This window comes from Platalea leucorodia (assembly GCF_965183815.1).
Source record: "Platalea leucorodia genome assembly, chromosome: 4".
In the NCBI taxonomy this organism is placed as follows: domain Eukaryota; kingdom Metazoa; phylum Chordata; class Aves; order Pelecaniformes; family Threskiornithidae; genus Platalea; species Platalea leucorodia.
This window is the reverse complement of record NC_138826.1, coordinates 8,620,753-8,634,769: the sequence shown is the minus strand read 5'-3', so window position 1 is coordinate 8,634,769 and position 14,017 is coordinate 8,620,753. Positions and strand designations below refer to the sequence as shown.

General features: G+C 44.3%; 1 protein-coding gene across 1 annotated transcript in view; it reads right to left on the bottom strand.

The window, feature by feature from the left end:
* Positions 1 to 14,017, bottom strand: part of SHTN1 (shootin 1) — a gene marked incomplete at both ends in the record, with an annotated part of 67,532 nt that overhangs the window by 565 nt on the left and 52,950 nt on the right. The window contains 3 exons of the mRNA XM_082308472.1: positions 7,983 to 8,166; positions 9,093 to 9,213; positions 13,329 to 13,382. Coding sequence (XP_082164598.1) covers positions 7,983 to 8,166; positions 9,093 to 9,213; positions 13,329 to 13,382 — 359 coding nt within the window. The remainder of the gene's footprint in view (positions 1 to 7,982; positions 8,167 to 9,092; positions 9,214 to 13,328; positions 13,383 to 14,017) is intronic.

The following is a 14,017-nucleotide window of genomic DNA, read 5'->3' as shown; positions in this document are numbered from 1 at the left end:
CCCACATCCAACAGAGCAGCTGCGCCCAGAGAAAACGCGACCCGCTCCTGTGCAGCCCCGCAGCCTGAAAGGAGAAGGTGCCGCCTCCTCCAGGGCTTTCGCTGCCCAACGCTCGACGTACGGCAGGGAGGTAGGGCCACCGTAACCAGATGTTCCGCCACGGCTCGGCACCGCCAGGCTGCGAGCGGTCTCGCTGGGAGCAAGCGCAAGTGATTTCTGAACATTCACCTCCTGGGTTTGCTGAAATACAGAGGGCGTCTGACCGACGTTCTGTGCTGCAGAAATGGGGTTACGTCGTGATCGCTTGCAGCGCAGAGGTTCTTGCAGATAAAAAGCCCTCCGAGCAGGGAGAGAGGAAGGGAAGGTCAGAGACACCAGGATTATTTGTCGAGGCTGGCATCATGCTATAAACCCTAAAAGCACTTGTCTGTATTCCAAAGCTTTGTACTGGCATTGAAAACGTGCAGGCAAATCCTTAGATCAGCTAGAATGCGCCAGCAGAGAGCGAGGCAAACACTGGGAAAGCAGGACGGGGGTGTCTCCTACACCACCTGAGCGCTGCCGTAGGGGCAGAGAGGCGGCTCGAGCACGGCCTCACAGCACGGCCGTACACCTCCTCCACCGCGCCTCCCAGGGCCTCTCGGCCCCTGCGCACGAGGGCATGTAACCATGCAGCCACACTGGTGAGCTCGGCCCATCTTTAGGCCGGGCCTTACCTGACGGCGTGAACACCGTAGGGGTGCCCACACCCACACAGCTACAGCCGCCAAACCGGACAGGTGGAAAAATCCTTGGTGCAGGAAGGCCCTACAGGCACTCCCCGCTCCCGGGAAGCCTGACTGCAGAGCTGCTGAATGCCACTGCATTTGCTAGTCCACAGCCTTTCTTTTTTTCTTTTTTTTTTTTTTTAATTTTTCATGCTTACTCATAAGGAACGGCCTTCCATACTGCTAAGGTAACACCCTTGAAAGGAAAAAGTAGAATCAACTGGAGGCCAGAGAAAGAAATTCAGCCACTGGATCCATCTGCTATGAACCGCCCTTTATTGTGACGGTCTTTGTCCTAGAGAAAATGACACGGAAAAAAGAGGTCACCCCACTCAACAATTAGAGCATGGGGCGGAGAATGTGCCGGCTCCCACCTGAGGGGGAGAGAGTCAACGTACAGGTTAAAAACAACTAAATAAGCACGGAAACAACAGTTGTTGCACTTGCCGTTTCAGAAAGAACGTCCTCAGCTTGCTACTGAAGCACTGGATATAGCGAATGAAATCCCACGTTCACGCTTTAATTACAAGAATTGTCTCTAACACTAGAACTTCAGTATAAGTTAATTAATGCAGAAATTGGCGCTAATAGATACAGTTTCAGACTCATTTGATTATCATCGGAAGCTAGTGATTTCATAAGGAAAATAATGCTTATTTTATGCAAAAGTTGCCAATCATTCCAGAAAATACAAGGTGGGGTATTTTGAACGTTGCAGCAAATTAAACTTTTTAGAGCAGCGTAACCAGAAGAGGGTTATTTTAAAAAGTGCTACCTCTGAAAAGCTGATTGCCCAACACTATAAAAATGGTCAAAGCCATAAATGCCAAGTTCATTTTTATTTCACTTTGGAGGTAACTATCTTTCAAATCCCAACAGCTGGACTATTTAATACAATCTGGTGAATCAAAGTATAATTCTTCACTGGGCTCACAGTGGGGAGTCTGCATTAGTGTATGGCAGCATTCCAACAACTGATGCACAGCCAAACGCTCCCAAGTCTGTTTCATTTATAACAAAAATGGATAAAACGGCAATCATATTTACCACCTTCAAAGGACAGAAAAATGAAAGATGTCGATATAAAGTAGTTTAATGGAGAAAACCAGTGATTAAATCAGCGTTTCAAGCATAAAAATAAGAATTACTATTCAGACTTCGTTGTGCTCGCATTCCCTTCTTCAAATCCTTCACACTGCTGCAGCGCCAGCCCGACAGTGCTGCTGTTACAGCCGAGGTATTGTGAAAAATTATTAACCCTCTTTATCAGGTATTCATAGCTCGCTTTCAATAGTTTGCCAAGAGCAGAATGCAGGCATAATAAAGTTTCAGTGCAAGAATGAACGTAATTTTGGTGCTCCCTTTCAAAAAACAGGTTTTGCTGCTACAAATAAAGCTGAGAAAAGCAATTAGTACAGATACAGTTAGCCCCAGTTTTGAACAATTACAAATTTGTCCAGCCGAGGTATTTGCATTTAGCTCTATGCAAAGCTCGTCCTTCATTAAGATTGTTAATGTCGTTATCAGTATTCTTGTTATTTGTCCAACTATATATTTAAGCCAGAAATTGAGAACCTCGTTCTATTGTACTCATTCACACATAATTGTTCATAAGCCTGCATATATTTTTATGACTAAACACATAAAATCTGTACTTTGAAATCCAGATTTAGATGATAAATGCATTTTAGATTAATTGTAAGGGATATGCAAAGTCCCACGCAGTACCGAGAAGCACTGCTTGTGATATAAGAGTATCAAAAGCAATATATTCCATGTACAGACTTACAGAAGCTACAGAAGATGTAAAAATAAAGGGTTACGCCTGACGGGCCGTCTGCGAGCCAGTACTGCTGTGCCCTTTGTAAATAATTTACAGTAGGAGTACAAAAGGACAAACTAAGGATCGGATTGTCAACCGAGACTTGGATTTTCTTTGTTTCCTCTGGTTAATATTATAACCTTGGTATTTAAGCTTGCTCGGTGCTCTGTTCATGAACTCCTTGTGATATGTTTCCATTAGAAACCAGAATTTTATGTAAATATCATGGAAAATTTTATTGGATGAAGTCCCATCCAATTTCCTAACACTATGTAAAAGCAGAAGGCTAAAGGAAACCGATCAAGAAAAACGCTGTAGGAAAAGCCATGGTTTTTACAGCATATTTAGAAAATACTGGTAAAAATTTATTCCAGCAACAACTGGTTTTGCCAGTAGATAGTATAAGCATGGGAAACTCCGGGTAGATACTCTGCCTGGAACCGAGCTGGTGTGAACTAAGTCATTTCTGCTACAAAAGCCAGCGCTTACCATGGCACCACGTTGGCATACCTTGTCTTTCAGCGAGCTCCCTGATCTAGGGCGCTGAAATAGCCGTCATCTCTCTTCACAGCAAAATTGCTTTCAAAACTGAAATAAAACTCCGCCGGTGCTATTCCTTACTCCCCAAAAGGTGAGATTTAAAGCATTAAGCTAATTTGACAGTGGCTCACCACCAGTTGCTTCTTTATAACGCTCAGAACCCATGCCTGCATGTCAATTTTAGCTTGCTATTTGCCTAACTACCGCCCACCCTGACCCCATTCCCATTTTCCAACAAGATCCCCATAACTGAGGGCAAACATCACTCGTGCAACAGAGTTCCTACTCCAGTCACTACGTCCCTTCCAAAGGACGGTGCTCGGAGGGTTTGCCAAATAACCCGCCCCGGGTGTCAGCCTGTACAGGAGAGCGGCTCTCAGCTCAGCAGAGGGCCACCGTGGTGGGTCTGTCGCATGCCAGAGGTGAGTCGATTTTATCCTCCGACAAAAACTTCTATTGAGAATAAACGCAAAACTGCAGATGCGTTCATTAAATATTTCCAAATTCTTAACGAGGCAGGGGAACACAACAGACGGGACCAAAGGCTAATAGCAAACAATAGTAAAAAATACACCGATTCCAAGTCTTGAAAGTCTTCAATGAACAAAAAATTCCATCACACTACAGTATTTGTCAAAAGGGAATGACAGGGAATACAAACAGTGACACCAGTGAACCGGTCTGTTGGGTCCCTCCTCTGATAGCACCAGTACCACCAATGACACCAGACATCTGTGAAGAAAGTACAAGAAACCTGCTCCGTTTCAGGAATGCCCCTGCTAAATCTTGCGGAGTAGAAAGGTGGTCAACATAGCAGCGAGCAGAATGGAACTGCAGGTAATCTTTAGTATGGAAATTGTTCCCATTTTTAGGTGCTTTTTTGAAAATGCTCAAAAAGATTGGCAAATTCATTTAAATGAAGAATCTTGGAGAGCTTCTACCTGCACCGAGAGAGCGCGCAAAAAGTACGGTCTGAGAAAAATGTGTGACAGTAGCTTTTAAAACAGTTAAAAGTGAGGAGCCCTCAAACTTCCTGAACATCCCATTGTTTTCTTCATTTGTTGTTCAAACGAAATTGCCCATGTTCAAGCTGCACTGGAAAACCTTTGCGGTTCTGTCTAGCTGGGGCTGAGCTGCTTCCCGCAGAGCTGGTAGACGATTCAGGGGTACTAAGATTACAGCCAGGAGAAGGAGGACAAATCCTTTAATTGTATAAAATCATCAGATTAAGACTAACCCTCTCTGTGGTTCACTCTGTTAGCAGAGAACTCTGCTGCCCAGAAACAAAATGTTTACAAAGTGCTGGGGGGAAAAAAAAAAAATAAATCCCCCCCAAACCCAGGGGCAGAGCCAGCCACACCCTTCCCTTCCGTGTCTGCGCACCGCGGGGAGTCCCAGGAATTCTCCTTGCTCCCAGAGGAACTAAATTGTCACCTATTCTCTTCTAAGCAATTGTCACAGAATTACACTCACGCTGGGTTAAACACTTGGGAAGACATTTGCAGAGGAAGTTACCTGAACACTGAGGTAAGGCCTCAGTTTCTCGATAGGACACACATTAGTGATGGCTTCCCCCTCAGCCCCACCTCAGCAGAACCGCACACATCCCAAATCATCCGCTTCATGGCTTCAGACCCCGCGTCTAACAATCTTCTGCACCGAAATAACACCTCACCCAGTTGTTTGAAACCCACATTTTTCTTCTGAATTAATTTCTCTGAGGTATCATCACTTAGTTTGATTACAGGGAAATTTCAGAATCAACCTGTATTTGCTGACGTCACGGCCCTTTTCCACAATCCCTCCTCTGGCAACTCACCGGAGCGGCCTGGCTGAGTCAGCTGGAGGCCAGTGCTTTGGCAACGCTTAACCACAGGAGCAACCACGGTACGAGTCCTGCTTCAGCCAAAGACCGAAGGTCCCCCGCGTATTTAGGTTAGGCTGTCACTGACGGGCGGGCGGGGAGGATCCAGGATTTTACTCAATGAGCTGATTTCTGTCTACGTATCGTTCACAGATCCATTTTCAAGACTGGGTCTTTTTCAAAGGCGTGACCTTCCTTCTCCGTGAGAACAGGTGTGCTCAACTGTTACTGAACGTGAATAAAGAATGATGAATAGGGCCCCTCGCATTTAGATGTCTGTAAGTATTACCTCCTCCTTCAGATGACAACCCTCAGTAAATGGATGGTGCAGCAAAGAGAAATCTCTCATGCACAACTATTCCTAAGGTTTTCTATAGGAAGCTGTACATTAAAATCTCGGCAAAGAAAAAAAGAATAAACACTGCGCTGCAAGAGACACCTGGTAATTATGAGACACGCAATCCCCTACTGCGCTATAAAAGGCTTGCTTGGCTGCTGCAAACAGCTGAAGCAGGTCACACCTTTGTCAGATTTCAAGGAATTGCAAATGATGAGACAGCTGCATCCTTTTACCTCAGGTATGAATAAGGAGAAGAGAGCCACAATAAATCTTTTGTATGCCTTTGTCATTTAGGGTACCTGGTCAAAGCAGCGTACTGTTTGTTTAGTTAACACGGACTCCTTTAGAAAATCGTGTGGTGCAGCAGGAGCAGACACGTGGAGGGAAACAGCCTGTGCTTCGGGCCGGTGCCCTCCTAACCCAGGCTTCAGGGGGGTTATTCTCTGAACCAGCTCCCGTGGGGCCCCCCGGCCAGCCGTTAACGGCTGGGTCACGTCTTCTGGTTCCGTTTCACTCATCCAGTGAATCCAGGGATCCAGTTTATGCACGAAGACCACTCCAGGATACAAATCGAAGCGTAGCAAATGGGGACAATCAGGAGATTTGCTTCAGAAGCGCTCTGCTGATCCAAACTAAACTGCTCGTACAGATGTACCCAGGGAAGCCCAGAGAACTGCCTAATTACAGAGCCAAGCTGTCAGACATGTTAGACAAATGAACTTCCTTCTGATGTCTGCTTCAAGTGAGCCCTGTTTCAAAACAGCGCTTACACACCGTGGAGTCTGGAGGCTGCTTCTACTCACCTTTGCGGCAAACAGCACCCAGGAGAAAAACGAAAAGTAATTGCGCTTCAACACGGTAGGAAGCATCTAGGTTGTTTCTGCTCCTCCTTGCCAGCCCAGCGCCAGAAGAGTACGAGAGCCCCAGCCCCTTCTCTCTCGCTGGAAAACCATCCGCAACGATGAGCCTTTCCAAGCAAACAGGTTTACACCAGCGACTTGGTGCAAAGCAGCCCTGCAGCACTACGGAATCTGGCCCACCACATTTGTTTTAATGCTTTAAACAGATAAATTGAAGTGAAATGTGTCTTTTAGGATGTCACTGAATAGGCAAGCTGAGAAATAAATTGAGCTTCACATATGCTTTTATAACACATAACAACTGTGACTGTCAACACAAGATCCTTTTCACTGTCAATTCACCACGCATTCTGCAAGACCTTGGGGCCTGCAATTATTTCATTTCCTTTCTTGTAAATGCAATTCCCACTTAGTTTGGTGGAATAAAGGTAGACAAAGGTGGTAGGAGTTGCTGTATTTTCTGATTAAGGTTGTCTGTTCAAGATGGTAGAAATCCACAAACTACAAACACAGTATTTTTCAGGAACAACCTCACCTTTAGCAGTTCAAGAAAATGCAATGGCATTATTCATGTCAAATTAACTGCTGAACAAGTCTTCATCTTTCTGATTAAATGAAAATGAGGATTTTCTTTCTTCTAAGGATACTTAAATGAAATAAAAGGGGAGAATACATACAATTGGAAAAGGCATTCTGCTTTTAAAACTCAGTTGAAATTAAATAAAACTGTAGAGCACAAAAGGAAATCGGGCTCTTTATCAATTCAAAAATAAATGATAAAAGTACCTGCAGGAGAGGGAAGTAAATATCAGTTCATAAAAACAGATGCAAACTGAATTTGCAGCTCATTTGTTGTGACCTATTCCTTTGAACCAAGCAATGGAGAATTGCTAGAATTGGTACTGGTAGTATTTTTTAGCTGATAGAGCAGGAAATCAGAGGTTTAATTAGCCATGATTACAATATTCTGCCGATCTGATTTGTCTTATCTATTTCCTTTTCTTGAAGTGACAAACTGACAAACAACCTGGCAAGGGAACTGAAGCAAGTGCATAGCCTAATTTCAAAAGGAGCTTGGTATTGTTGTAAAACAAACCAATCCTCCACGGGATCTGTCTGAAATAAATATTTCCGAAGAAGGTTTAACTCTTTGATGCTTAACAGTCACCTTGGGTCTTCAATCTGTTGTGATAAAAGATTCTGCTGCCCATCTGTGCAAATGCAGCACTAACAGTATTTCCCCCCCCCCCCCCCCCAAGAATCTTAATCTTGAGATTTGAAGGTAATTCAGAATTTTTACCAACAAACATTTCAGAGTAACAGTCAGGACTTGTTTTGGCCCAACAGAAACTGCCCTGCACACCTGCATACAGACCAATATGACTTTGTCGCAGTTTAACATGATACTATTTTTTAAACTATTGTGCTAGAACTACCTTTTTTTAAAATCAAGAGTTAACTATATAACTGTCATCCATCTGCTCTTAAGGATATGGAAAATAACCTCAACCTTGCTATTCATCGAAAACTCTTGAGTTCTTTTTTTTGGCAGAGAAGATGAAGGTTTTTTTGAAGAATGTTCACAGATTTTACAGGAAAAGAACTTTATTACAGAGAATTCGATTTCTACCTCCACATGAGACTGCAAATTATTTGAGGAGTCAGTGGTAAACAGCTGCAGACTGTACATTTATCCTGTTAACCAAAATTGATATTAAATCACTTTCAAAATGCACCAGCCCAACAGATCTGGTACTAAAACATATCTAGAAATCCATATTCTACTTACTGTAATGTAGGCTTGGAGCCCGTGACACCCTTAAGCTGGTTAGAGACAGGACCTGAGTCAGGTGCTTCAGAACTGAATTCTGTCTCCAGGTCTTTCTTGTTCAACGCTGTTTGTGCGGCACTGGCTCCCGAACCTAGCACAGGCAGAGATTTTGATTCTGATGTGGCCAAGACTCCAGTGGGACCTAAAACCCAAAGAAAGTTTAATGCTTCTATTATCCAGATTGACTGGTCCAGAAACAACACATAAGCACAGCAGAATTCAAGCTAACTGGAGAAATCAAAATGGAATTTTAATGAACAGCGTGCAGTGCATGGAGAGTATCAAAATGCCATATTTGCAGCTTCTGCTCTCCCCGCCAAGATGAACCCTTTCACGTACCACAAGCAGGGCTTGCTATATTGACACAGCCGTGCGCTCAATCCCCCTGGCTTCTGGGATGGTAAGTCCTGCTCCACGCAGCACGACTAAGTCACAACTTGCCAGTGCTCTCCCAGCCTGAAGGGCAGCTGGAGCGAGAGCCAGCCCAGTGACAAACAAGCCTGTTCTCATACTCACGAGTATCCAGTGAACTGTCTGTCTACAAAGTCCACGCGAAAACCATACAGTGACATTAAAACCAGCCACATCCGCATCGACTATGGCATGGACTTACACTTGCACAGACTGTGTTTCTAACCAGGCAGAGCATCAACAGTTTCTTCCAGAAGATGATAGTAAAGCATAGCTTAAAAACTGCAGACCCTTGCTCTGCAGAAGAGGTTAATTCAAAACCTTAGTCCTAAACCCTCATTTCTCTGGTTACCATTACTTTCAAGAGTATTTTCACAGTAGGCTCAGACTACTGACTCCAATAACAATATCTGAGCTCCAGGCAGGACAGAGGAACCCGTGCATATATGGCTGTGTGCGCAGAAAGTCCTGCCAGAGGCATCTCGGAGAAAATGGGGGTGAAAAGCGACAGGTGCGCGGGGGAAGTGAGCCGCTCCAGAAGGAAGCGGAGTTCTCCGTAATGGCTGAAATGGCAATGGGCTGGAAGAGAAAGTAAAGCTTCAAGAGTCACTTAATGCAGGGAGAGGAAGAGGACTACGATGGAGTCCAGCCGCTTACCGCCACTGTCCTGGTCAGTGGTCACTTTCCGGCGTCGCAGAACTCGTTCCAGCTCTGTTTCACTGCTGTCTGTTTCAAGGGACTTCAAGCTTCGGGAACTAGTGGATTTGTTCAATGTTTCCTAAGGAAGAAACAGGCATGAAAAGCTCTCTGAGGACATATTATGTGTTGCCAAACATCCCATATGCACAATGTGAGAACCTTTTAAACTGCAGAAAAGCAACTGCAGTTCTAGACCAGTGTGCGACGCTCTCCCTTTACTACAACAGAGCGCACCTGGGGCTTGGCTTACCACTTCTCCCTTTACTTGGATTTCCCAAGGTAGGGATTAACCATACTTACCTACACATTAGAGGGTTGATACCGGGCTTAAGATGCTCCGGATCCCTAATGCACAAACTCTGATGTTTGCAGGGAACTGCCAGCTTCCTCCATCTTAACATTTAATGGATCTTAAAAAACTCATCCATCTCAAGAAATGGATAGAGTATGAAGAGCTGTCTCTGAAGAATAGCCAAGAGCATGTTGAAAGCTTATGGGTAAGAATCAGAGACCGAGGCAACAGCGGGAACCTTGTGGTTGGTGTCTGCTACAGGCCGCCTTATCAAGGGGAGCATATTGACAAAACCTTCTTACTCCAGCTACAGGAGGCATCGCGCTCACAGGCTCTTGTCCTGCTGGGGGACTTCAAATACCCCATCTGCTGGAAGAGTAGCACGGCGAGCTGTAGGCAATCCAGGAGACTCCTGGAGTGCATTGAGGGTAACTTCTTAAGCCAGATAGTGGACAGCCCTACAAGAGGGGATGTGATGCTGGACCTGTTGGTCACCAACACAAGTGAGCTAATTAGTGATGTCAAGATCGGAGGAAGCCTGGGCTGCAGTGATCATGCACTGGTGGGGTGCACTGCAGGGTCCTGCACCTGGGTCGGGGCAACCCCAGGTATCAGTACAGGCTGGGGGATGAAGGGATTGAGAGCAGCCCTGAGGAGAAGGACTTGGGGGTATTGGTGCATGAAAAGCTGGACATGAGCTGGCAATGTGCGCTGGCAGCCCAGAAGGCCAATCGTATCCTGGGCTGCATCAAAAGCAGCGTGGCCAGCAGCGCGAGGGAGGTGACTCTGCCCCTCTGCTCTGCTCTCGTGAGACCCCACCTGGAGCCCTGCGTCCAGCTCTGGGGTCCTCAGCACAGGAAGGACATGGACCTGTTGGAGCAGGTCCAGAGGAGGGCCCCAAAAATGATCAGAGGGCTGGAACGCCTCTCCTGTGAGGAAAGGCTGAGAGAGTTGGAGTTGTTCAGCCTGGAGGAGAGAAGGCTGCGGGGAGACCTTATTGCAGCCTTTCAGTACTTAAAGGGGGCTTAGAAGAAAGATGGGGACAGACTTTTTAGCAGGGCCAGTAGCGATAGGACAAGGGGTAATGGTTTCAAACTAAAAGAGGGTAGGTTCAGACTAGATATAAGGAAGAAATTTTTTATGGTGAGGGTAGTGAAACACTGGCACAGGTTGCCCAGAGAGGTGGTAGATGCCCCATCCCATGAAACATTCAAGGTCAGGTTGGACGGGGCTCTGAACAACCTGATCTGGTGGAATATGTCCCTGCTCATTGCAGGGGGGTTGGACTAGATGGCCTTTAAAGGTCCCTTCCGACCCAAACTATTCTATGATTCTATGAAAACTGCTAGAGCGATACCATGCCCATAATTAACCTCTACTAGCAAAAAAGCCAAAGATCCATATTTTACTGCTCCAGCATGTTTTGTATTTTAGCATGGTCCTGTGTTGCTGCATCCTGGTGTGGACACACATCTGCAGAAGTCACTATGTACTAGCTGCAACTGCAGCATGTTATTATACCCTATAACCTAGCTGATCTGCCATAAACCTGACCCTATGTCCACATACTTCATGGTTTCTCTTACGCACAGAGTTAGATCTCAAGTTGAAACAGTTTTTATACATACAAAATAGAAATGCACGCTATTACTGCCTTATGCCAACGTTAGTCGGTACCAGGGAAGCTGCAAGTCCAGCAGCACTTTTCTTAAGGGGGCGGGGGGCTTTAATCAAAGCCTGAAATCACCCAAAGTTTCCCACAGGAATTTTAACATGCACATAGTGCATACTGCATGCATTTCCCAACTGACAAGAGTCAGTTACTGGATCAGCACCCACTTGATTGTAAAATTTCCCCAAAATGTTTATAATGCAACTGAAAATTTGGGACCTATGTGCTATTTCATTCTCCCTCTGAGTCTTGCCATCTTCAGGACCCCCCCAGGAATCCTGTTCATTCAGCCTTCCAAAACATCAGACTCACATAGCATTTTTCCAGAGCATAAATAACGTATTCTTAACATCTTTTGTTGACAAGCACATAACTTCTGATCAGAAATAGCAAATGGCAAAAGGAAATGGCATCACAAGTTGCAAAAGCTGTGGTACTTTCAGGATCCCCGCAAAGTAACTCAACTCTCGTTCTTCACCTCCCACCCTAAAGTTAAAATATTTTCTTTGGCAACTATTTGAAATTTAACTGAGCAGGTACATTATTAATGAGTAGCATGCTCCAGATTTGTACAAACGTACACGTACGAAAGCAACTTGAGTAATGGAGTCACTCAAACTCTGCAATTTACAGAACATAAATGTGTTTTGTTTGTAACAATTACATGGAGGTCTACATGAAATGCATAATTAGCATAGTAACAACAAATGTTTACTCCATCACATCCCACCCCCATGTTTGTTGTCTGACTGTGCATAATGATTGGTCTCAAGAATAGACTGGAATTGGATTTTATGTAGTTTGTCTTATACTACAAATATCCTGAAGGGCTCAAAAGCAACAAGCTAGATACAGAAGTACAGTGACTGTAGGTTTCTTTCGGCTCCCTCTGAAGTACATAATCAAGTCTCCCCTGATGTCAGTGATACAGTGTCAAAGAAATAAAATAGCTATTAGAAAACGAAAGGACCTTCGGCAAGATCGTCAAGTTCAACCCTCACTGGTCCAAACAGCACACTGCATCAAACTACTCCTATACTTACAGAGTTCCATTTAAAACATAATCTCCCTGTTGCATTTTATTCCTTTTCTATTTACCTCCACATTTAATTATGTGTCCCTCTAATCAGAGCTCAGCATTAAGGTCTGGGGACTCTCTAGATCATTTCTTCCCCTGCTTTCACGTGACTGGAGAACAGTAAGTTTAACACGTCATCGGTGCCACACTCGTGATTTTAAATTTCAGCACAGGCTGTGGCTATGCTCTATGCTGTACTGTCTTGCATCACCCAACACAATACTGAAGTTATTTTTATAAGGGCTCTTTAGGTGCCATCATGGATGATTAGACTGACTAGCTTTACCTTCTATGGAGTGGATGTGAAGCATTTTGCTTCAATATGGGCAGAATTTCATCGTATTTCACCTTACAAAGGCAAAATTTCACCTGATGTGCCAAATCTGCACTTCAACTTTAAAAGCTTCAGGGTCACAGAAGTCAGGGAGCAAGAACTACAGCTCCTTCTGACAGATACAATTTTAGCACTTATGCCAAAGAAACCACCAGTTAAATAAGCTACGCAATATATGAGTAAAGGCCAGAACCAGCAGCAAATAGCACATTGCCCTGAGCAGGACCAAACACAAGCCTAATGTTTTTATTTAGTGATAAACGGGTATGTCAACAGCTATTCAGAATCCATTTTTCTACATATAAATGTAGACAGACTAGAGACCTCTTGCTCTATTTAGGCTATGGCTATGCTAACAAGAAATTTGGCGCCTCAGGAAAGAGCAGGTGCTCAGAGCAGTTGATGATGAGAACCCTACATCTACTGTATGTGCAGTTCAGGGGCTTTGCTTTGGACCACATTTATTCAGCTGCCTCTCCCTCCCTAAGCATCCCCACTGTGAGTACCTGGAAAGTTTCCAAAGGATCTATGGCAGGTGCAGGCCACAACATCCCCTCTAGTGGCAGGAACATACAAATCCGGAGCAGAGTTAACAGGCTAGTTTTCTCCAAAATAAATTCTGTTAGCAAGACCAAAACCAATCTTTCAGTCGGACCAAAGTTAAAAGTGGAATCGAGGGATTCACTCCAAAACTGCTCTACAGCTTCAAACCAAAACACTAAGGCAGCACTTTCGAATACTCAGCTATTTTGCACAGAAGGTCAGCTGTTAGCTGAATGAGAAGAAAAAACTGAAACATAAACGACAAGTTTTCTTACCAGAATTCCTTTTAATTCTTTCATTGCACTTTCAGAGGGCTTTGGTGTTTCTGGCTGTAAACAAACACAACACATGCATGTTAAAAAACTTGTGAAATGGACCATGACAGACTTTGGACTTGACGACAGACATCGCGCAAGGGTCTACTGCACAGGCGTGCAGTTGTATTACGTTCCTCCGCTCTCTCCTCTCATGAGCACATGGCTAACATTCCATCTATTTTCTTATATAGATGAAGGGAAGAGTCTTAACTGGTAACACAGTGAATCGTAGCCTATACATAAAGAAAGAATCCACTTTTGTTAAGACAGTAAGCAATATTTTATAGTAGCCACATTCATGTATTAGTGCTAAGTGTTGTATAAAAGGAAGAAATAGTGCTAAATACAGTCTACTTCTTGATCAGCCCCTTTACCCAATTCAGTTATTCCCTCTGTGCTTTTAGTTTCTCAGTAGCTGTTTGTTTACAAGATGCTTGCTTTCAGTTCCTTTCTGTGTCAAAGAAACCGGGCTTCTATTTACTTACTGTTGGCTTCACTTCTTTTTCTGTTCTTCAGATATATGCTGCTCTAATTCATTTTATTCAAAATCAAGCAAAGCAAATGAGGTGAGGCAAATGTATTCTTTTGAATGTTTTACAGAAAGCCTGATTTATTTTCGGTGTAAATTACTGTACTTAGTTAATATT